This window comes from Gymnoscopelus braueri, assembly GCF_963280865.1.
Source record: "Gymnoscopelus braueri genome assembly, chromosome: 13".
Lineage (NCBI taxonomy): Eukaryota > Metazoa > Chordata > Actinopteri > Myctophiformes > Myctophidae > Gymnoscopelus > Gymnoscopelus braueri.
In genome coordinates, this window is record NC_137615.1 from 35,833,568 (window position 1) to 35,857,369 (window position 23,802).

The window sequence follows — 23,802 nt, forward strand, 5'->3', positions numbered from 1 at the left end:
TGACATACATAATGATGACACAAGGTCATGGTTCATTTATGTTACATAACTGCATTGCACTCTCTCTCTCTGGTCAGACAACATGCTGGCAGCTGCATGCCATGTCTCACCCCATTGCCTTTGGTTGAGGCAAACAGAAGTAAATATATGCCATCCATTCACACACAGAACTTTCACACAACGCTTGCATATCGTCTCTGTTGGATGGAAAACTTCATGTGTCCAAGACTGTTACTTTTCAGGATTCAAATAAAAAAATAGTCAAAGTAGCAGATCTACAAGCTCATAACACAGCACGAAGCGGCGCGTGGATCTGCTACTTTTGATGCTTTTGTGTGACATTGTGATGATCAAGTAGGGCATTTATTTACTAAAAAACACAAAAGGTTAAAATATGGATATAGGAAACTTTCCTACATGCATTATTAATAGTTTTTATCCTGATATATAGCATATACACATTAATAATCACCAGCAGAAAGCCACAGTCATGGCTCATACAGAATGTGATGTGTTGCACCATGCACTAAGTGAACCCCATGCATCTTTCACAGTCTTTGGATTTCTCTATGAGAAGATTGAACAAAAACCCTTCCATATGTATATAAGGCAGAAAATCACCCGATTTAAAACATATTTGCAAAAAAAACTAAACATCCAAAAGCACACAGCCCCTTCTGCTATGGCACTCGCTATATATATTCACAGTCATTTAAAACACGCGACCGGTTTGTCGAACGCAGGCCGTCACCTTGTACCACAGACACCAGACAGAGGGGAAGGAGAAGATATTGGCTTGGTTTCATCATGACCCTTAGGTTCAACCGCAGTGTAAGGGGGAGGGAGGGGAGGGGAGGGGAAGGAGAAAGGCAGGATAGAACAACTGATAAGAGAGCAAGAGAGCGGGTGAAAGCGTGCACACAGTGCATTTATTTTGCAGAAAGACAGAGAAGAGCGAGGAGGAGCGGAAGAGTTAATTCTATATCCATTTGTAACTTAGCGTGTACAAATGTAATTAAACTGACCCTTGCTGGTCCGTTTTATTACACTTGTAGCCTACACTGTCAGAGTGAAATGAACATTGAGGATTGTACTGTGTGGTCTTGAACTAAGGTGATGCTCGCCATGAAGCCAATCCCCTCCATCATATTGTATGACCGCTGGTCGTATTGTACCAGCAGAGATGTGTCCTCCCTGCTTGTGTGTGTGTGTGTGCGTGCGCGTGCGTGCGTGTATGTTCAAAGTGAGGTCTGGGTCACCTAGGGGTCCTTGAGGTGGTTCCAGGGGGTCCCCCAAGCTAAATCATAGATTAGTTAGGAACTAAATGGACCCCTGCAGGTCAGTAACTTTGTACAAATGCAGTCATGGGGGTCCGTGGTCTAATGCAGTGGTTTTCAAAGTGGATTCCAGGGACTCTCTGGGTTCCTTTGGTAAGGGGGTCTAAATGGACCCTTACAAGTCTGTAACTCTGACCGTATACAAATGGACCCAAATGGACCCATTAGGGTCCATTTTGGTTCCAGAGTTAAGGGGAGACCTTGAAATGTAAAAGTTTGAGAACTATTGGTCTAATGCATACCAATACGGGGGTCCTTGAAATAAAATACAATGTTTGAGAACCTCTGGCATAGACAGAGAGAAACATTGAAAAGGAGAAAGAAGTGCGACATTGGTCCGTTCAGCACTGCTGCCTGGTCGGTGTGGGCCGTGGGCCAGCATGCTGCATGATTCTGCAACGGGGGCAAATTACTGCTTACATGCTCATCTGTTGCACAGGCCTCTGCACAGGCCCGACAGGGTATGATGCTCTGTAATGCATTCTGATGGGTGGAGGCTGGGTAAAATGCCCCGTGGCCGTGGGTGAAAGTCAGACCGCTGAGTGGAATATGTGAATACACAAACGAGAGCCAACCGCCTGTGTGGCGTCGCAGTATGGCTACTCAAATGCAAGGCTGATGCTCTCTCCCTGTGTGCCTGCCCTTCACCCCCAGGGAGAGGATTGTACAGTTTTTCTCAATGTGTTTTACACACAAAAACTGGAACTATACATACACCACAATGGTGAAAACCTGAAGCTAATGCATTGACAAATAATGATGTTAGTTACTTTTGGTTTCACACAAACAGCAATTCTAAATCCCATTTTTGTACAACTCTACACAGATCCTATCATTTAGCACAATTATCATACTTATCATCCTTTTTATTCACATGGAAAACACTGACCTCCAAAGTGCCACAACCAGTTAGAGACCAGTTAGACGCCAATTGGTCTAACTGCTATTTATTTATTCATTTATAACATAAAAGAGGCATATCAGGTAGCTTCTGTGTTTGAAACAATGGAAGCACAGCTAGCAGAGAGAGGGAGAGCAATAGGAGGACAAGGAACAAGGATATGGAAGAGGAAGAGGAAGAAGGTTGAATGAAATATGAGAGACATTAGTCGACTATGTCACTGTATCAACCATGGATTGAACATGGCTGTTATCCAGACTTTTGGAGATGAGAATAGGTAAGCCTAACCACTTCAGTAAATCTTCTATACTCTTTACACTACAGTAATGTAGCTTCATGGGATTTTTTTTCACAGAATTGAGAGACTACCGCCAAGGGGAGGCTGAGGCCACACATTTACTACAGAACAAGACATATGGTGCTATCCAATGCTCTAGCCGCAAGCAACTTGCAATCTGCAATTGCTCATAACACTACAACGGTGGATTTTATTTCTTGACAGAGACAAAGAGGATAATCCAAGCTGTCAATAGAGGTGCAATATTGGTTATATATTTAACCCGTTAAGACCTTGAGGCCGTTTATACGAATGCCTTCTAAATCAGTAGTTGTCACACTTTAAATATTTTTTAAAAATGTTCAAAAATAGCAGATGTACAAGCTCATAGCGCGGCATGCGGTGTGAGCTTGTATATCTGCTATTTTTGAATAGCCAATGCTAAAATCTAAAATGACACAGATGCTTTCCCGGTTTTAATGCGTATTAACGTATATTAGCGCTGATTAACGCAATCATATAGGACTTTTCCGTTTCATGAAGGGTGTTGCAACTTAGATGCAGATAGCGTCTAAGTTGCTTGCGGCAAATAATGCTAGGAAATCCAAAGCAGAGTCATTCAAGACAATAAACACTTCATAGTGTCAGCTTATCAAATTGACTGTGTCCTAAAGTGCAACCATCGTGAAACACGTTTTTCAGGTTCCATTTGAACCTGACAGGGTGAAAGAGCTTGTGGCTGTTATGCAAGCAAGCGAGTACAGTAGGTTATATTTCTTGATTCACTCCTCAACATCATCAACACCCCACAGAGGAAGATATGGACCATAGCGGTTAAACTGTGTTATAATTTGGGACGATGTTAAGTTTCAATCTGGTTAATTGAGCATCCACACTTTTCTGCATTATTCATTCACCTTTCTTTAATCCAGTCAAAGACTTATTTTTCAGCGTGGCCCTGGAAGATATGTGATCGCAATCTGCCAAGTGTTCTTCATCAGGGCCATTAGTGTGTGCATTGCCAAAATGGGTCAATTTGTCCTCTCAAAGATTCGTAGCACAATTTTATACATTTCAATATTATGTAACGTCATTATGATTCTAAAACATTATCTAAACTATTTTTATGGAAGTAAATTGACCAAACACCAAAGTGTTCAGTGTTTTGATGCCAAAATACGGTTTTGATGAAGAGCTCGAGCTAGCTAGAGAACATGCTTTTGAATTCAGTGTTGATTGGTGGAAGTTTTGAGAAAGTTTGCTATATTTTCAGGAAATGTGTTTAAACCATTAAAACCGGCCCAAGAGATTTCTGAAAAATGAAATGAAAGTGTGAGAACTGCTGATTTAGAAGACATTTGTAAAATCGGCCTCAGGTCTTACTGAATGCCCACTCATCTGGAGAACCGTGACATGAAGCTCTCTCTCTCTGCACACACGCACGCACGCACGCACGCACGCACGCACGCACGCACGCACGCACACACACACACACACACACACACTCTCTCTCTAATAGACCATGCACACACAGATACATACAAACATTGAGACAGGGTTGTAGTGACTGAGGGTCATGTATCATCCCAATAGGGGTTCTGCTGCAGCACGCTGCAGTAGGCGTCAATTGGCCTTGTCGCCATGGTTATTGTCACGTCACTGCCCTCCGTACCACGGCCCCCATGGGTCCCTCGGTAGTGGTTTCATTGACATATCACCCCCCAGGCCCCCCCCACCACACCAGCCCAGCAGGCCCACTTACACTGACCACGTCTTATGTCCAATCTTAGATAACGTAGACTCCATCGTATGGCCGTGTTGCGGGCCGAAAATAGACGATCTACAACCTCACAGCACAACGTGATGCGTCAGGTTCTGAGCTATAAATCATGCTTAAAATTACGTTGAATCGCCGAGTCATTTCTAACGGATGTGGGGGCTGAAAATGTGAGCAGGTGTGGTTCTTAGAAGTACTGAGGTGCTGATTAAGAGGCTGACCTTTATCAGAAGAGACAAAGAAGAGACAACCGGCACAGACCTTTTGAAACGACTTGATCAGGCTTCGAAAACCTCCTCGAACAAGACACAGTCAGCTATTAAATTTCAAATAATGGTTGTAAACACGCAACATTTTGGCTTTGTTACTTTAAATATTTGTCTTTTTGGGCATTTTTTTATGCCTTTATTTATAGGACAATAGACTGACAGGAAATGGTGAGAGAGATGGGGAGTGACACACAGCAAAGGTCATCGGGATTCGGGACTCGAACCCGCGACATGTTCTCAGCATTGCAGCCTGGGGTGCCTGGACCGCCACGCTGTGGCCCAGGCCTGGCTTTGTTATTTTAAGTTAGTTGCCAGTATACATTCCTGAGCGATGAGAGTGTATGATCATTTTTTTTAAAGCAGCAAAAATAAAACCTCATGCGTGAAAACACGATTCAATCTGTGAAATCTGTCTCTTGCTGGATGCAGGGTCTAGTTATAGCCACAGGCGATCATTGACTGAATGAATGCTTCAACCGCTGATGTCTGTGTGTGTCTGTTAGGACTGGTCTCCTTCTACCAGTGTGAAAAAGGCAGATGCAGCCTTGAGGCGAAGGCCTACAGCCTTGCATGACTCACTGGAAGAGTAGCTCTGTGGGAAGCTGTGGAAGCAGAGATGGCCGGGCCTGCCACAGGCCGATGCAAAACCACCCACGATTACCATTGAATGTCTCTTCATTAAATATTGATGCAGGCACGTTAACTCCTTACAATGGACTTGTTTATAGGGGAAAAGACAGAGGCAACCGGCGGGGGGCAACATGTGGGCAGTGTGTCGGTGAAGGGAGCGAGGTTTTGATCTGTCACAGGGGTAGAGGTACAGCAAGGATAGAGGTCCTGATGATGTTTCTATGGCAACATGAGGGTCTTCATCAGCAGGAAGCCAACCCCTGAGATGCTTTAGTTAATCAGGTTTAGCCCCACAGACATCTTATAATTGCAGTGACGGCTCGTCCATTATGTGCAATGAGGCGAAAATGTTTATTCTACCATGTAACTCTAAAAGATGTGACTGGCCATTGTTAGGTGTTACACCAAAAGTGGTGTCTTCAAACCACGTACCGAATGTCACAATCAGGTTCAAGAGTCCTGTGTAGCCATAGGCCCGCCCCTTTGCCATTTCAATGCATTCTCAATGTGCTCCTGTGCGCTATAGCCCACAGCTTGATAACCCTGTTTCACTGATAACTACCCCCAACCCTGGAGCTCTATTCTGATAGTCATTGCTATAGAGCAGGGGTTTTCAACTGGTGGTCCGTGAAGGTATTGTGTGGTCCCTGTCCATGCATTCAGTAATGTAGGAAAGTGAAAGTTGAGAAACAGTGCACTGAATGACCTGCATGCGTGTCAATTTAGAAATTTACTGGGAAGTTGGAGGTCAAGAAATTCCACAGAAAAAGGGAGTTAGAATCTCAAGAAGGGGAAGTGCACCGGATTGCCTGGTTGACTCATCATCATTAGGAATTAAATGTGCCCATGTAATCGCATGTGTGTGCTCACTCATAAAAAAAATGAGTGATAAATCACTCATAAATCAGTATATCAGTTAACATGAGTTTAATATGGAAGATTGGATAAAGTAAGAGAACAGAATAAGGGTAACTGTGAGGAAGGAATAGATCAGTGGTTCTCAACCTTTTTTGAGCTCTGGATCTTCAAACTTTCTGCAAAACCAGCTAACTCCACTGGAGTTAGCTGGTTTTGCTGACTCCAGGCTCCGCCCCCTTTTGACCTCCAACCTCATTGTGAGCTTGGGGGTCCATTCAGCTGTTCTTATCTATGATGAACAAAACTTCTTTCATTTCCTGAAAAATAAACATTTTGGAGTTAGTTGGTTTCTGCCGGACAGCAGACATATTACAAATCTCTATGAACTACAAAATGAATGATTCTTTATCCTTCATACTATACTACAATATAAATATTAGCAATTGCAAACCCACATCACAACCCCCCCATTCTGACTAGGCAATCTACTGAAACACATGACAGGTAATGTTAAGCATTCAATCAAACTCAACAATAAAACATCACTGCAAATATATTGCACTCTCCATATTGCACTATTAAGGTAAACTGTGCAAATTAATAAAAGTGCAAATGTGCTGTTCAATAAATAAGGGTTATTGTGCAAACATGAGTAACAGAGGACTGCTCTCCGTTACATTTCCTCCCTCCTCTCCAAGCTCCTCAATCCTCATGGTGCTTTGGACGGCTGGGAGAATCTCAGTCGCACATTTCTCCCCTCCTCTCAGGCTATGGAAGGAGGGGGTTCATATAAATATGAATATATTTCCCCCCTCCTCAAGGCTATGGGAGACTCAATTTCCCCCCTCCTCTCAGGGCTATGGGGGACTCTTCACACGTTGCTGTAGTTCTCATTCACTTAAGTTTTAGTTCATAGTCATTCATGTCCATTAAAACAGAGCAACTTGTGTCTCGCTCTGGGGTCTGGCACCCGTTCTCACCCTGTCCCATTTCACACAAGTTTTCAAATGTATACAAATCTTCTGAAAATAGCATATCTACAAGCTTGTAGATAGTCTATTTTCAAATGGCCAAAATGTACAGTGGTTAATGTATGTTTTGTAATAATAATAAAAAATCTACAAAGTAACTAGTAACTAAAGTTTTCATATAATTGTAGTGGAGTAAAAGCACAATATTTGCCTCTCCGAGATGTAGTGGAGTATTAGTAAAAGTACTGAAAACTGGGTGCCGCACTCATAGCGCGGCACCGAGTGCCACGCTATGAGCTTGTAGATCTGCTATTTTTGAATAGCCAAAGTATAAAATAAAGGTTATAGCTAAAATCTAAAATGACACGGTTCCCGGTCTTAATGGCTTAATATGCATCAGGCCACAGACTAGACTCCCATTTGATGATCGTTATCTCCAGGAACCCCATCTACTCTGTAAAATCCTATTAATTTAACTCCAGAGTGTACAAACGGGTCCAGTTGGTTCCAATTACGCACAGTGAGTTACAGACCCTTAAGGGTCCATTTGGTTCCATAGCTAGCTGGGATGCAGTGGAGCCCCCACTCGGTCCCCCCACACTGAAGACCAGTGAATTGTGGTGTAGAATAGTGGTTCTCAACCTTTTCAGGCCGCGACCCCCCAAAATAATCATATTTGAACTGGGGGGTCCCCACCCTGACAAGCCCTTGGAATGTAGAAAATAGCAGATCAACAAGCTCACAACGCCTTGTGTTGCGAGGCGTCGTGAGCTTGTAGATCAGCTATTTTCAAAATCTTTGACTCTCCTATATTTTGACAATTTGGCCAATGTCTTTTCTTCTTGAGGTTATTTAAAAAAGGTCTTAAAAGCCCTTAAATTGTCACTTCAGTCATCTGGGGACCTCCCCAAAATCATGAGGGGACCCAGACCCACAGGTTGCGAACCACTGGCGTAGAACACCATTGAAAACACTTCATCACCCCGGTGATGTAGAGAGCAGCCTAATTTGTAGAGAGAATTTACATCAGGCCAGGATGCTCCGGGCTAATGTAATTCCTTTCAAAAGTGTCAACATGAATGAAATAATACCACAGGACAGCAGGGTCATTTAGGTCTTCCTTTCACTTTATTGAGCCATCATTCAAGATGTGTCCCGTCTTCCCCAGTGACACAGTGGGATAGGCTAAAAGCTGTCTACTACACAGAACTTAGAAGAGACAAGCGTGCCTGTCATTATAATGCTTCATTTATGCTTTGTCGTATGACATTATCGTGCGGCGAAAATGGCCGATCTACATTCTCGCGATGTGTACGCAACTCTCAGTGAGCTTGTAGATCGGCCATTTTACGGTGCACAGCGCCGTTGCACGACAAAGTATAAATCAGGCTTTAGCCTGTGATGACTCACTAACCGGGCTGTGGTTGTATAATCAGTGGTGGAAAGTAACTAAGTAGATTTACTTAAGTACAATTTTGAGGTATTTGTTTGAGTACTTTACTTGAGTATTTCAAATTTCCAATACTTTTATTTCACTACATCTCGGATCCAAATATTGTACTTTTACTCCACTACAATTATTTGAACACTTCAGTTACTAGTTACTTTGTAGATTTTGATTATTATTACAAAACATACATTTACCACTTCAGCCCTATATACATTTCGGCCATTTGAAAATAGCCGATCTACAAGCTCACAATGGGTGAGCTTGTAGATCGGCTATTTTCAAAAGATGTTTATATATTTGAAAACTTGAAATGGGACATTCTGCATAATGTGTACTTTTATTTTTGGTACATTTTGATGCCAATACGTTAATACTTTTACTCAAGTACATTTTCAATTCTGGACGTTTACTTGTAACGGAGTATTTCTAATATTGCAGTATTGATACTTTTACTTGAGTAAAAAAATGTTAGTACTTTTTCCACCACTGTGTATAATACAGCAAACCACCTCTCCAACCTCCTCTCAGGATAAGTCATTTCCAAACGAAGGGATGGTGGCTGGCTGTCCAACACTAGAACACAACAGACAGTAATGGCTCCCAACCATCAAACGGAGCGGTGAGGACGAATGGTCTGAATGGAGTCTTTCCTCTCAACGTGTATAGAAAAATAATCGATATTTCACTCTTTTTAAAACCCCACTGGTCTGCATTCTCGTTTCAGTGAAACCGGCAGAGCTTCGCTGAAAGAGAGTGTGTGCTGTGCAAGGTAAACAAGGTCACTTGAAAACTCATTGTGTCAAGACTATCAACAACATAGTAGAGAGGGGGGGGTAAAACTAGTTTTAAAACAATTATATTATAAACTAAGACACTCAGGACAAGGGGAGAGAGGAGGGGCATAATCTGTCTAAAAAAAGGCATTAATTGCACATCTCTTGAAGCTATTATTCCATGGTAAACAATTGATCGTACAGACTAAATAAAGGCAGCATAGATTTTCTCCACTAGGCTGAGCAAACTATCACATTGTCCACTTTTGGGCTGGAGGACTTTTACGTTCAAATAAAAAACATAAAAATGCCTGTGAAAGGCTATTTGCCATATGGGTAAACGTACAGATACTATACCAATACTGCATTTTAAACTCATCGGGAGGTATGTAGTAATGTGAAATCCAACCAGGCCCGTTTTTAAAAATAAAATTAAAAAAAGGTTTTCTTCATCTTTTGTCAGAGCTTTTTCTCTCTTTGTTATTTCAAACAGAGCCATCCCATTTGCAGCCTTTATGCTGCATCAGTTTAGGCACTTCCTCTGACAAGGCAAACAAACTCTTTGTTTGCAGTGATGGACATCAAACGCCTTGAATTATGTCACAGTCCATTCAAGACACTCGGACAAAAAAAAAAAAATCTAAAATCACACATTCAAAAATATGTCACAGTAAACAGAGAACCATCAATGGAAGAAAAATAAAACAAAACCCTCTAAAACTGACACATTTTGTTTGACAAGACGGGACCAATTCCGTGCTATTCCTAAACCAGAGAGATTACACGTCCAGGTAATTGCTGATGTGTCTGTGCAATAGTGAGTGCTGCAAATGTAAACCTTAAAGCAGCACTTTAGATACCTACTGTGAAGTGAAAGGGCGAGGATGTCGTCCGACGCGTTACCTGTGACTTTTCACCTTCTGCTCCTCTTCCTCACGTGGCTGCTGCTGATGTGACCTCTGTGTTAACATCATAATCTTACAGTAAAGTGCACTTCATCTGTCTGCTCCCGGTCCCTACGCTCACCTAACAATGCTTCAAAATAAGCATGATAACATGGTTCAAAGGCCCCGCTCCCCTCCTCTGAACTTCAGAAAGAACACAGCAGTGAGTGTGACACTGAATTCTGACGACCCGCTTTCTGATTCCGTACAGGAGAGGAGGATTTAAACTGTGCGTGGAAAACAGAGTTCTAAACATGTGCGGAGAGCCCTCGTCAAAGTCCAAACCAGACAGTCCCCGACTTGAGGACTTGTGTTTCCAGCAGGAAAACGGAATAATACACCAGACAGCCATGTTAACCAGATAAGACGACGCAAAACGTCATGTCTTTGCTCTCGCAGTCATTTATGTGCAAATTTCCAGCAGGCGTGTCTTCCTCTCAGTCCATATTGCCACTTCACTGAGATCGTCTCGACTCTCCAGCGTTGGAATACACCTCGTTTGTTTTGAAGTGTTGTCGGGTTCTGAGCCGACCTTTAGAGACCTTTAGCATCCCGGCGTTCACAAAGGTCCTCTTCCAGAGCTCCGACGCTCTGCCACTGTTCGCACGTGTTGTGTTAAAAGTCTAATCGTCTCTTTTGCTCTCCGCTGGCTACCTGATACGGCCATCACTTTTGACGGGCCCCAGTTCAGACTTGGGGTCTGGGGACAATGAGCTCCAGGAGGACTTGGTACAGGGCCCCAGGGCCGGGCAGGAGGAGGTCTGCGTGGCACACAGGTCCCCCGTCACCCAGAAGCCCCCCACGCTGCTGTCCACCCAGGCGTCCAGGGGCTTGCCCACCAGCTGGGCCCTGCGCTGGGCCTCCTGCAGGGCCGGCTCCTGGGGAGGCAGCTTCAGCATAGAGCTCAGCTGCTGGAAGCCCTGCTCCAGGTAGAGGTTACCCGGGGGACCCGAGTGGAGCCAGCTGTCCTCTTCTGCAACAGACAAACGAAAAAGGTGAGGAACATCATAATACAAGGAGAACGGACATAACCATTTATAGCTTAAGCCATTAAACCCGGGAACGCATCTGTGTGTAATTTTAGCTTTCTTTGGCTATTCAAAAATAGCAGATCTACAAGCTCACAGAGTATATATATTTATATATATTTTTTAGAGCGAACATTTTTAACTCAAATTTTTGCTTCTGGGGGGGGCCTGGAAGAAATTTTTTTAAGATGGGGGTCCGCGGCCAAATACATATAATTTTGGGGGTCCTTGACATGAAAAAAGTTTGAGAATCACTGATGTTATAGCAACATTGTACGGCAAAACCACTCTGGAGGCTCTTTTTCAGCCCGTAAACGAATGCAAACTAAGCTGATTCTGACAATATAGAACATCACAAACCCCAGTACTGTTTTTTTTTTTATTATTAAAATGTCAACTTCCTGTTGATTTTACAATTTGAAGATCCGGATCCAGATCCGCGGATCCAGTCCGTGTTTTCTTCTTAATAAAAATAGCTATATCAACAGGAAGTTGACATTTTTATAAAAGAAACAAACAGTACTGGGTTTGGTAATGTTCTAATCCGTCAGAATCAACTTTGTTTGCGTTCGTTTACAGGCTAAAAGACCTCTTCACTGTACAATGCAAGTCAATGAAGAGCATATTTGAAATGATCAATTTCTAGTCAATGGAGAAATGAATTTACATCATGGCAAGGTAACTACACAACCCAAACCTCCTCAAATATGATCTAAGGCAGGGCTACTCAACTTAAGATGGCTCAGGGGCCACTCAGCAAAATACCAAAAGTCCAAGGGGCCGCAAGCTAAAAATGACGGTCCTATTTTGGATTTTTCGATTTTGTAACACACACTACGCATTGTTATTGTTATGGAGAAAATGTACATTTTGACATCATATTCTTTTCACTGTACCTGTTTATTTTGTGTGTATGTCCAGTGGCATCAGTTCAGCAAAAGCTAAGGTATGGCAAGGTTAGGGTTGCCAACTCCCAGAGATTGAAATAAGGGAAAAAAATGGGGGTCAACCCCCCCCCAAAAAACTGAAATGCATAGAAAACTATGCATTATACCTGTAACAATTTATGTTTGTTTTTGAAAAAAAAAATTGCAACCCATATATTTGAACGGAAATGTATATTTTTATCCTGTGCTTAAAAAAAATTAAAAAGAAAACCCTTTTTTTTTTTTTTTTGACCATGAGGGGCCGCCAAGACGCTGCGTTGGGGCCGGGTTGAGTAGCGCTGATCTAAGGGGTCACTTGAAAATCTCAAAGTTTATTTTAATGATGAATCAATTGATTATATTCCAGCTTGGATCAATGGAACTAACATAGTATACTTTTTAAGTTCCTATTTATTCGTATCACAATGAAAACAGATTTTTCAAGGTTTTAAGCCATTTGGTCACGTTAAACCATGACTTTTGGTCATTTTAAACCATGACTTTTTATATAAATGTTATATTACCATTCAAATCTTGGTGTTTTGCCAGTTATTTGGGGGCCCACTTGCAATATCCTCACGGCCCACAGGTTGTGAATCGTTGATCTAATCTCCTAAATCTTTACTGGAGGTTGTAAACCGAACTGCAAAAACAAACAAACAAAAAAATCACCTTTGCGTAGCGGCTCCTTTCCTTTGAAGGCCAAAGGCATAACGAGGAAGCGGACTTCCGCCACGCGCTCCCACTGCCTGAGCACCCGCACCGTCCAGGTGCCGGGCCGTAGGGGGCGCTGCAGCGGGGGCCGGTACTGGGTGTACTCCGCGTCCACGTCCACGCTGATGTCGTAGGAGGCCGCCACCACCTGGGCCGGGTCCACCCACACGATGGTGGCCGTGAGGTTGGGCCCGCGGGCCCACTTCTGCACGGCGACCGGCTCATCGAGCGGACCGATCACCCCGCCGAAGTTGCGGAAGATTCTCTCCTTGGGATCCCAGTCTGTACCAATCTGTCAGCGACACGGGTACAAAATGAACGTACGGCCGGCAATGTCCACGACAACACATTATGACATATAGTTTGTATAATACAGTGCTTCTCGGTCACAGAACTTTTAAACTTTTATGCAGTTTAAGTGTATAGGGTCCAAAGGATGGAGTGGAATAAACAATTTTCTCTCTCTTTAGGTGTGTTGTATTAAACATCAAAGTAAAATTTTGCCTAGATCAAGCCTGTTACCTTGAAACCAATATCAAGGCGGTAATCTTCAAACCAAGTTTCTTTCCCTTAGCAGTTTTCTCGGAGCACACTATATTTAATTAAATTTTTTCAGCTGTGATAGCAACTTCGATGCTGAACTTAACACATTGGCTGCCAAAGACGCATATCTGCGTTCTATTTAATTTCTCGCCTGGCTGCCAAAGACGCAGATCTTTTTTTTTTTTTTTCGTTTTTTTCTTATTTTTAGACCCAAAGACCAAGGAGATATGATATATCAAAGATTTAAACTCCTATCCACTTCATTGTTAACTTAAAAGATCTGTATCTCGGCTCCTGAGAATTTTTTTTTTCAATGGAAAATCTCTGGCAGTCTACAGCCAAAAATCTGAAATAATTCTGGCAGGAAATGAGTTAAGACAGCGTAGCCTGGAGCCTGGACCCAACGCAGCCTTTGATCGTGTCCAACAGAAGAAGCCGAGGTGGCATCATCTGCATCTTTCGACCAGGAGATCAAAGCCATCTTTTACCTCCAGGTTCTTGAGCCTCTCAAACTCCTTGAGGTTGGTCTCCAGCACCAGCGTGGCCTGAGGCACCGCCCACACCTCAACCGTCTCCCTGACCTTTGACTTCACGTTCTGGACTTCCTGTCGCAGCAGGTATCCCTGAAAGCGGTCATCGTAGAAGTACACGTGCACCGCCACAGGGTGGCTCATCGGTTCGTACCTGAGGGGAGGGATATCAGAAGATCAGTCATGTTTTTTTCTCCCTCTCTATTTTCTTTGTTTACCATGAGCAGTGGTGTAAAGTAACTAAGTACATTTACTCAAGTACTGTACTTAAGTACAATTTTGAGGTATTTTGACTTTACTGGAGTATTTCTAGTTTTCAGTACTTTTACTCCACAACAATACATCTCAAGAGGCAAATATTGTACTTCTACTCCACTACAATTATTTGAAAACTTTAGTTATTAGTTACTTTGTAGATTTTGATTATTATTACAAAACATACATTAACACATTGACCGCCAGAGGTTAATCTCATAATGTACTCACCAGTGCCAACGTTTTATTGTTGTTTTTTGTTTTTTTCACGTCGCCATAGACGTCGTTAAAATCCTTAAGATTGATCTGTGCACTGTTTGTAAACATCGCGGACATCTCCCTGTGTCTACCAGTCCAAACCACGTGTCAAACGGGGCATCCATTGTTGAGTTAGAACGGTTTATGTTAAACAGTGATCAGCGAGGAGAAAAACTACAATCGAAGAAAATGGCGTTTCAGTGTAGACTTTAGAATGGGAGCCGGCGTGATCGTCAAAACCGGATCCCAAATAATTCTGTTTCCGGTGGTGTTACAATGAAATGTGCCGTACCGGAAAATTGAAAAAAAAAAAGAAATTCGAAAAAAAGGAAAAAGCACCACAGCCCGTAGGCTACGGGATCGGCGCTTAAGCGTTGGATTTAACGGCCCGTAGAACTACGGGCCCGGCGGTAAATGTGTGCCTCTGTAAGGGGTCTGCAGAATGGACAACAGGGGCAGATCTGGAATAACTCAACGGCCCTTTCGATGTTGGTGAGTGATTAGTGACACATCAAAGATAACACTTAAAATGGCCGGATCTCTCCTTTAAGTACATTTTGATACCAATACTTTTGTACTTTTACTCAAGTCAATTTTGAATTCCAGACTTTCACTTGTAACATTTCTGCATTGCAGTATTGCTACTTTTACTTAAGCAAAAAGTATGAGTACTTTTCCCACCACTGACTATGAGTTCAACAAACTTCACAATAGGTATGCAAAGATAACACAGAAGGTCAGCTGCGGTGCTGCAAACTGACCTGCAGGCCTCCAGCTTGCTCTGCGTTGTCTCCAGACTCTTGAGTCCAAGGCGAAAGAATGAGGAGTAAGCGGTGAGGGCCACATCACTGAGCGATCCTACCCCGTCTTCACGCTCAAACAGGGTCTCCCAGTAGGCCTTGATGGCTGCCGTGCCCGGGGCATAGTGGCCATACAGGTGGGTGTCCAGGATGTCGATGGCCTCCTGGTTCACCATGGACTCAAACTTACGGGCAAAGAATGTGGGCCGTGTCAGTTGCTGTAAAAGACATGACAGGCATTAAAGTCAGGTGCTAGACTTCTTCAATATGATTAAATAAACAATGTTAAAAACAAATTAAAAGAAGTTGAAATGAAATAAGTTATTTTCACGGCATGGCTCTGCAGGAGTCTAGCCATCTGTAAGAGGATGGGTCTGTGAGTGGGTTTGGGTGTCCAGAGCTAATCTTACAAAATGCTGGACTGACCATGCAGCGCCAGATTTCTTTTGCACACTGCCACTAGGCAAATAAAGGAAATAAATGTGCAACCAGTTGCAAGTAAATCAGGTATGTTGTTCAACTGTGTTGTTGTTCAAGTCAATCAGTTACTTTACAGAAATGTGACTACATTTAGATTGTTCTGAATAAAATACAGTCGAAAATATGATTTTGAGTATCAAGCTGCTTCTTTCGGGGGATCATTTATTTTTGCCGGTTTCTCTCACAGCCAGCTGAAGTGAAAGAAAAGCAGCTATTCATAGTAACTGCAGTTCCACAGCAGCACCCCATCTGGCTGAGACTGACCTGGATCCGGATGAGGTCTTGCGGTTTGAAGTCGTTGGGAGAGCAGCCGCACCAGTCCACGATGTGCTTGTACTGGCACTTACAGCCCAGCTTGCGGTTCCAGTTGGTGACACGCAGATTGTTGTCCACCAGCGTGTCACACATGTGGCTGTTTCCCAGCACCGTGTGGAAGAACGACTGTGAGAGAGGAAGAACAACACTTCTGTAACGCTGTGCAATGAGACAAAGACTAGGTGAGCAGAGATCTCACTGTAAACCTCAACCTTTGAATTTGTCATTTATGTCTTTCCCCTGAGGTTCAAAAGATAACAACAGACCATTCTGTTACTTGGGCTGCTCCACGAGACCTTCACATAATATGCAATGCTAAAATTGTAAAATGTTTTACAACTCTTTTGGTGAGATGACTTAGGTGGCTTAAATGGAAGGTCCCTTGATCTTCACTTTATGGATTAAAGATAGTACACATCATCTGACAATAGTAATAATCCTCTATTCTACAAGCTGGGGTGGTGCCCTCAAATTGTACAATATCTGGCAGATACTTGACTGGAAAAATGTAAGTAAATGTTTTTGTAATATTTTACTAATAAAAAAATAAAACATTCTCAATAGTCAGAGGCGTGCTGGTAGATGAACGTTGACCACATAATTGCAACGTTCCTGGTTCGATTTCAGCTGGAGACCTGTGTTGCATCTCTTTCCTCCTGTCCGTTCTCAGTTTCCCTAATAGCAGGCCTGTCTACTCTAAACAAAGCAAAACCTGTATATCAAATATTTCCAACACGCCGACTCGCGGTGACACTTCGACGATGGCCTGCCGCAACGGCAAGACAAATCGTTCGGTCCCCGTTCTAAATGCTAAACCACTCATCCAGGTAAGCAAAACAGGCAAACGCAATGTGACTCCCCCTTCAGTCTGACAGTCTGGTGCTCTACCTGAATGTAGAGCCCGGCTGATAAATCAATGATTTGACATTTCTGACAACATCGGTATCAGCAATTATGCAGCCTAATGTGTCCCGTCTTTCTCCCCAGTGGGAGGAAAGACCCTATATGACAGACTTGTTTATTGAGCTGTCTGTCTCAGCTTCAGAAGGTGTGTGTGTGTGTGTGTGTGTGTGTGTGTGTGTGTGTGTGTGTGTGTGTGTGTGTGTGTGTGTGTGTGTGTCAGTCTGAGGGGAGGTGTGAACTTACCTCGGCAGGGAGCAGTGCGTACGTGTAGAACTGCTTGAGGCCGGACACCAGCTTGTCCTGGGAGGTGACCACATACTCCACAAAGCGGTGGGTGAGCGAGAACCAGTCGGAGCCTCCCGACACCTCCAGGCCGTCTGGGATGCTGCGCTCGCCCAGTCGCCACATGTGGTTGTCGCACTCGTGGAAGAGACGATCCAATCCCTGCTTCTTTATGAACCTGGAACACAGCGAGGGACCTCTTCAAAACACGGCACTAGGGGCTGCAAGTAACGATTATTGTACGACATAACCATTCATTCTTTAGATCGTTTGATCTCTGTGAATCATTTAGACCATAACATTATGGTACAATAAGGTAATGAAGTACATAATGATGGTAAAGCTCGTCACAAGCTATCTGAGCCCAAACAGACATCTTGAAATTGCTTCCTATGTCAGAAGCACATCTACAAGATCAAAACGCGAGCTTGTGGATCTGCTACTTTTGATGTGACGGCGTTTGTTGTGTGACGCTGTAGTATGATCAAGTAGGGCGTTAATTTATGGGAGAAAAAAACACAAAAAGTTAAAATATGGAGATAAGAGGTTTCGGCCCGACAGCGACGATATAGAGCAACATAGGTTTTTCAGAAACCGTTAGGATTTAGAAGACATTTGTAGAATGGGTTGAGGTGGACAATAATGTGAATCAGAGATGTGCGTGCTACCTGTGACAGCTCTCACCTGGCGTTCTCTCTACCGTGGGACTTGAGGAAGTTCCGGTCTCTGTGCTGTGACAGGAAAGCCACAAGTTCATCGTTAGTCCTGTGGGAAGTTGACAAGATAAAGAAGGGAAGGGAACAGAAATGATGAGAAAAAAACTAAACAAAAAACAAACGAGTATTCGGACAGAAATAAAATGCCTTCTGAAATATGGGGGACAACTGTGTGCGTATGGGGGGATGGGAGGGATAATTTGAATACCATCATCTAGAAACAAGTGATGCCAAATTCGTTTTGCCAACTTGGTTAGGGAGTCTTATATGCTTGATTTTCTCCAGCTGCATAAAAAGGGAGTGAGAGATGATTTTGTATAATTAGTGAGGTAGAGGCTTGACGGAGTGCAAGCGCTCACACTTATTCTCCTCGGGGACAATTCAGGAGGATTGGCCGCTGCCTTGATAAAGGGCTCACAGTGCCCTCAGACATCCAGCCAGGACTGATCAACAAGAAAGGCAGCGATTTACTGCCGCCTCTGTACATCAACAGCCAAAACAGTTCATTAATGCAGCTACCAGCGGGGCCTTTTAATTCGGCATGCATTTGGGCCGTTGTTTATCTCGTAGCTCGCCGAGTCAAAGTCACTGTAGGTCAACGGAGTAAGGGAGTCAAATCCCCGACCAAGCAGTACTGGAAATCTAAGCCACTGATGATAAAGGGGTTAGGGCAGCGCTAATCATCATAATCTCAAACCGTGTGCCTGGTAGTGTATCTGGGATACACAGGCCTGAGTATCGTGACAGGGAGATGTTTAACACGTGAACACGCACACGTGCAGACCAGTCAAGTTGCCATGTGTGCTTATTATAAGTGACTTTGGGCTTGTTTTTCTGTAAAGTTGCTTGTAAATATTGGTAGTTGCGGGTTGCGTTTTTTGGGGCTTGTTTCTAAAGTGTAGTTGCTTATTTGGGCTTGCTTCCTTAAGTTGTTAAACCAGTGGTTCTGAAACATTTTCATGGCAAAGACCCCCAGATTAATATGCATTTGTCCGCAGAACCCCCCCCACCCCCCCCATCTGAAAATATTGAGTGCCAGGGACCCCCCCATAGAAGATTTGTATTGTTGAAATGTTTAAAGAATATTCCAAAATTACCTATTTTGAAAGTAGCCGATCTACATGCTCTGAGCTTGCAGATCGGCTATTTTCAAATAGCCGTAGCTTAGTCGCTTCTTTTGGGCTTGTATTCATAGGCCTGGTTGCTTACTTCTCTCGCAGAATCTGGCAACACTGGTGCACACAGAAATAACTCGCATATATTTTGGCTAGACTGGAATGAACCTACAAACCAACTGTAAATATAATATGGCTGCTGGAAGCTGATCAATATAATCAATCATTTGTAAAAAAAAAAAACACTTTAATAGCTCACAACGCATCGCATCGAGAGCTTGTGGAGCTGCTGTTTGCTATTTTTAATTTGTCAATTACACAAAATCAATTAGACTTTTCTCACACTTTTAACAAAAGAAAACTATTTTCGATTAATAGACAAAGTAATCTACAGAATATAATAGCTAGTTGCAGCTCTAAAATATAAAGGTTAAAGGCAGTATTAAAAAACCCTCAGAACTGTTTGGTAGCAGTGCAGACGTAACTCAGAGTGACCACTACAGAAGTTCAATTAGGAAGCTCCATCTCACCTCCGAAACCTCTTTCTGTTCATTCGCTCAGAGCAATGACTCCTGTTAGCATTGGCGTGTGTTAACCAACCTGGTGGGGAAGTCTGTGGCACTCAGGTTGATGAAAAAGTCCCACTTCCACTCCAGCATGGAGAGCAGGTCCTGCATGCTGCGCAGGTAGGCCTTCAGCAGGCTGGCACCTCCCCAGATGGTTACCATACGCCAGGGCGTGGCGCGCACGTTGGGGTACTCCTGGGCAATCTGCAGGACCTCCCGGTGCAAGTAGTTGGATCGCTGGCGAGAGTTCACAACAAAGAGGGTCACGCGGTTAAACGAGTGGAAAGTGACACTGCATCATTCAACACAAAGGATAATCTAGCTTTGGCTGGGTGACAGAGTCCGCATTAGCCTGATCAGTTGCCGCCACCCTGCTGGGGCAGCCGAGGAGAACTGGCGTGTGTTGACATCAGGGCTGGAAATGTGGGTCAGTGAAACAATTCAATTTATTTGTCTTGCAAGTGCAAACGTACATTTCCCACTTTGAGGACGGCAATAGGGATTCTGACAGCAGGACACGAATAAGGACCACCAAGAACCGAGCTTAGAGGTTACTCTGGAGAAAAGCTGTCAAGACAGGGATTAAACACCAGGGAGCAAATGAGAAAAGTTGAAAAAATACCAAATAAAAGAATGAAGGTCAAAGAGCTGTGCAGCCGGCAGGGCTTAAGCCCCGGCTGTCCTGAACTCACAGCCCTCTCAGTGGCCTGCTCAGCAGAAAACAGACAGCAGGAGAACAGGGGTGGTTTGTGGAGAGAGGTGGTGGAGGAGGAGGTGGACTAATTCCAGCAGTACAACGTGACCCGTTTCTTCCTCCTCTTTTTTTTCCCGGCTCCAACTCTCAAATCGGCCCCTTCCCTCAGAGACGGATGAGGCGGGCTTGACTCTGCGGTCTCCGTGGTGACTGCCCCGTCTCACGCCTCATTCATCACTGCTATGCACTAGTCTCTCTGCGAGTCCCGGCGCGACTGTACCGAGACAGCTCCCCGCGGCTTGAGGGAGCGACCTATCCAGCTGGTGCACAGGTGTACAGACTCAGAGAGCACACTATCTGCCGCCTTGTCAGCGCTAGAACGCCCCTGGGATCCGACGCTTCAACGTTAGCATTGTAGCATTTGCCTCGGTCGTCATGTTCCACACCACGGGCACTTTCCTCCACTACACTAGGAATAATTAACACGAGACCCTCTGGGTACGTTTGACCTCTCTGACGCGAGAACAACCAGCCCGTAAACACATTAATGGTCTGGGCACACACTACGCTGAGGCATCATCTCGCTGGCATAAAAAGGTTGGCTTATGCTATGGCAACGATGACTAATCATTTTGATTAAGGTGTGTTTACATCGTACTGATGCTCTTTCTATGTGTGTGTGTATGTATGCGTGTGTGTTGACTGTTGACATAATGTGCGTTTGTCTGACTCCCAATACCGGGTCTATGAATGGGAAAGTCCAGTCGTAGTACACAGTAAAATCCTCAGTGTTCATTCATCAATTAATAGTTTACCCATTTACAAATGTGTAGTACAGTACAGCAGTAGTAGTCCAATCCACACTAGAGCTTACCTTGTCTACGTGTATGTAGTAGTAGTGATCGCGGTGATATATGGCTTTGATGAGACGTTTGAGCTGGCGGATGGCGCGGCCGTGGACCATGAGGACAAAGGCCACCCGCACAGGGTTCTCCACCTTGGACAGGCTGTTGGCCAGCTCATCGCCTGCCTGAACTGGACTGGACACTCCTAGAAGACCAAAAGACATGCATGTTAGAGACATGATGCTCCAGCCTAATGCTAAACATTCACATTAGTGGTGACAAAAGCTACAAGGTGGGAAAGCGTGGTCAGCGACATTGCTCCAGAGTTGCCGTTCAAATGTTGCTCAAGCCACACTGCATAAAGAGAGAACGTTAACTGGCACAGGGAGCTGGTAACGGCAAGAACCAGTTCTTCTTCCAGAGCAGGAATTGCGGTGAGAAAGAGAAGGAGAAATGAAAGGGTGAAACAAAAACATATGATTGGATTGATGTTTCAACTGCATCACACCAACTGCATCATTGGAGCACAAAAAACCAACATAAAGGGCCATTGACACTGAGCACTATAACTATATCGTTCACCATTGTATTCGTTATAGTTGTGGTGTGGCCATCCACTTGACTTAACAACGATTCATTTTTTTAAGTATATTTTCAAAGTTATAGTAAGTGCTCGGTGTGAACGGCCCTTGACTTGATATGTAGCGCGTCATGCTGTGTCGTCAGTTTGTAGCTTCATGTCTCCATCTGGCTACGTTTGAAGATGACTTTTAGACTGATGCGGCGTCGTCCTTAGTGTGACTGTGAACGCAGCACCTAATGGTTGGGATGGGTTATATGCAGAGGACAGATTCCAGGCATGTGCAAACAGGTACATGACAAATAAAAAGAAAACAATAAATGAAAGAGAAAAGAGGTAACAAAATGACAAAGCAGGGAAGAGATGCTAAACGCCAAACATCTTATCCACTAGCCTAAAGGGGAATCCCTCTTGGCCAGGGAAGATGTTAGGCTTTTGGTCTTCGGGCAGAGGCTCTCAGACACTCTGCTACAGCCGTGCGAGACACTGAAACAGACAAATGAGGACGATCTTCGCAGCTATAGCAAACAAACCACAACACACCATCAACACCTGCAGAAATCAACGACTGACGGAGATGAATGGGTGTGTGTTTGTAAGAGTCTGGACTGTGTCTGGGCACAGGGGTAGAACATTCAGACACAGAACAGTGACGGCGCATCGCATGTAATATTCATGCAAATGTGGTCGTGAGGCAGTGTTTTTTTTCCTTTTCCATAAAAAATGTATCAATGAGAGAAAATTGTGCTAATAAATCTTTAAAAACCTGCAGTGCGTGTGAGAGATGAGACTGTGTGAGAGAGAGAGAGAGAGAGAGAAAGAGGGAGCGAGAGACACAGAGAGGCATGTGAACGCACCGAGATGAGGGCAGAACTGAGGGAGTGCCTGTGGCATCAGCTGTCCGGCCTGGTGCTGACACACGAGGTTGGCGATCTCCTGCCGGCACTGCTGCGTGGTGGCGCGGTGCAAGGCGGAGAGCGCGTCCTTGCCCATGATGTCACATTTGGGCACAAAGTCACCGCCGGGGGCCTGGGGCACCCCGTCCACACTGCCCGGCTCGCCCGGTATGACGGGCGGTGGGAGCCTGGCACCCCCCTCGCCGCCTCCTCCTCCTCTGGCCTCACTGAAGTTGCGGCTGCTGGAGGGGTCATGGGGCAGAACGCCGTCCACTCCGGCCCCCGTCATGCCTTGCTCCTGGGCTCCCTTCGGCCCGCCGGGGGGCTTCCTGCGTCGGCTGGTGCCCCGGGCCGCTGCGGCGCCGCCCGTCTGCAGCCGGCTGCTCCATCTGCCCCCGCTCCTCCCCGACAGGGCGTTCTGCCGGTCCCACGGCACCACATCCCGCTTGGGGTCCTGGCTGTTGTGGTCGGGCAGCTTAGACCGTCTCGTCTTCCTCTGAGGAGATGGAGGAGAGGGAGAAAGCGAGAGAGAGAATGAGGGGAGAGATGGGGGAGAAAGAGAGAAGCAACAGAGGAGTAGACAGAAGAGACGTGATTAGAATCCATTCCACCCCCAGATGTCTTGCCAGTCATAACAGCAGAACATTGGGGGCGACTGCTGCTGTAAGGAGGAGGGGATGATTCAACCTCTAACATGACAAGAGAAAGAAACCCGCTAAGACAACAGCACAGGAGCTCCAGAGACAAGGACGTGTTTACTCCAGTTTGGTTTTGAGTTTACCCCCCCCCCCCCACATGCTGCTATGATCTGGGTTATTTTTAGCAAAAGCTCTGCCTTTTGTGGAGTTAATCTGAGAGACACAGTCCGGGTTAAGGCGGCACACGTACAAAGACACAGAATGACGGCATTCAGTGTGGGGACCTTAACGAAACCTCTGTGGCAAAGCTTGTGTGCAAAAGTGGACACGTGCACGTAGTGCTGGGCAATTAACCAAAAATACATTAAAAAAATATTATTTAGAATTACTGACTTAACCTTTCTCATGTAGGTTAATCGATTAACTGAGAAGCAGGTTTTTTTCTTCTTATATATCAATGCATTTTAAGATTTTTTATAATTGACTAAATCGAGTAGTCCGATTAACCACTTAACCCTGTATTATACTTTG

General features: G+C 44.5%; 1 protein-coding gene across 2 annotated transcripts in view; it reads right to left on the reverse strand.

Moving 5' to 3' along the window:
* xylt2 (xylosyltransferase II) overlaps positions 1-23,802 on the reverse strand; it is a 107,540-nt gene that overhangs the window by 78,288 nt on the left and 5,450 nt on the right. Inside the window, exons 2-11 of one of the 2 annotated variants that reach the window (XR_013934296.1) lie at positions 22,595-23,129; positions 21,187-21,362; positions 19,653-19,855; positions 17,906-17,986; positions 17,183-17,399; positions 15,986-16,162; positions 15,203-15,459; positions 13,887-14,082; positions 12,814-13,147; positions 8,806-11,160 (exon numbers count right to left, since the gene is read on the reverse strand). Coding sequence is in view for 1 of the 2 variants with exons in the window: in XM_080446868.1 (XP_080302994.1) it covers positions 10,838-11,160; positions 12,814-13,147; positions 13,887-14,082; positions 15,203-15,459; positions 15,986-16,162; positions 17,183-17,399; positions 17,906-17,986; positions 19,653-19,855; positions 21,187-21,362; positions 22,595-23,129 (2,499 nt within the window). In the remaining variant the exon portion in view is untranslated. Of the gene's footprint in view, positions 1-8,138; positions 11,161-12,813; positions 13,148-13,886; positions 14,083-15,202; positions 15,460-15,985; positions 16,163-17,182; positions 17,400-17,905; positions 17,987-19,652; positions 19,856-21,186; positions 21,363-22,594; positions 23,130-23,802 lie in introns of those variants that run through there. The other variant, XM_080446868.1, reaches the window with a different exon arrangement.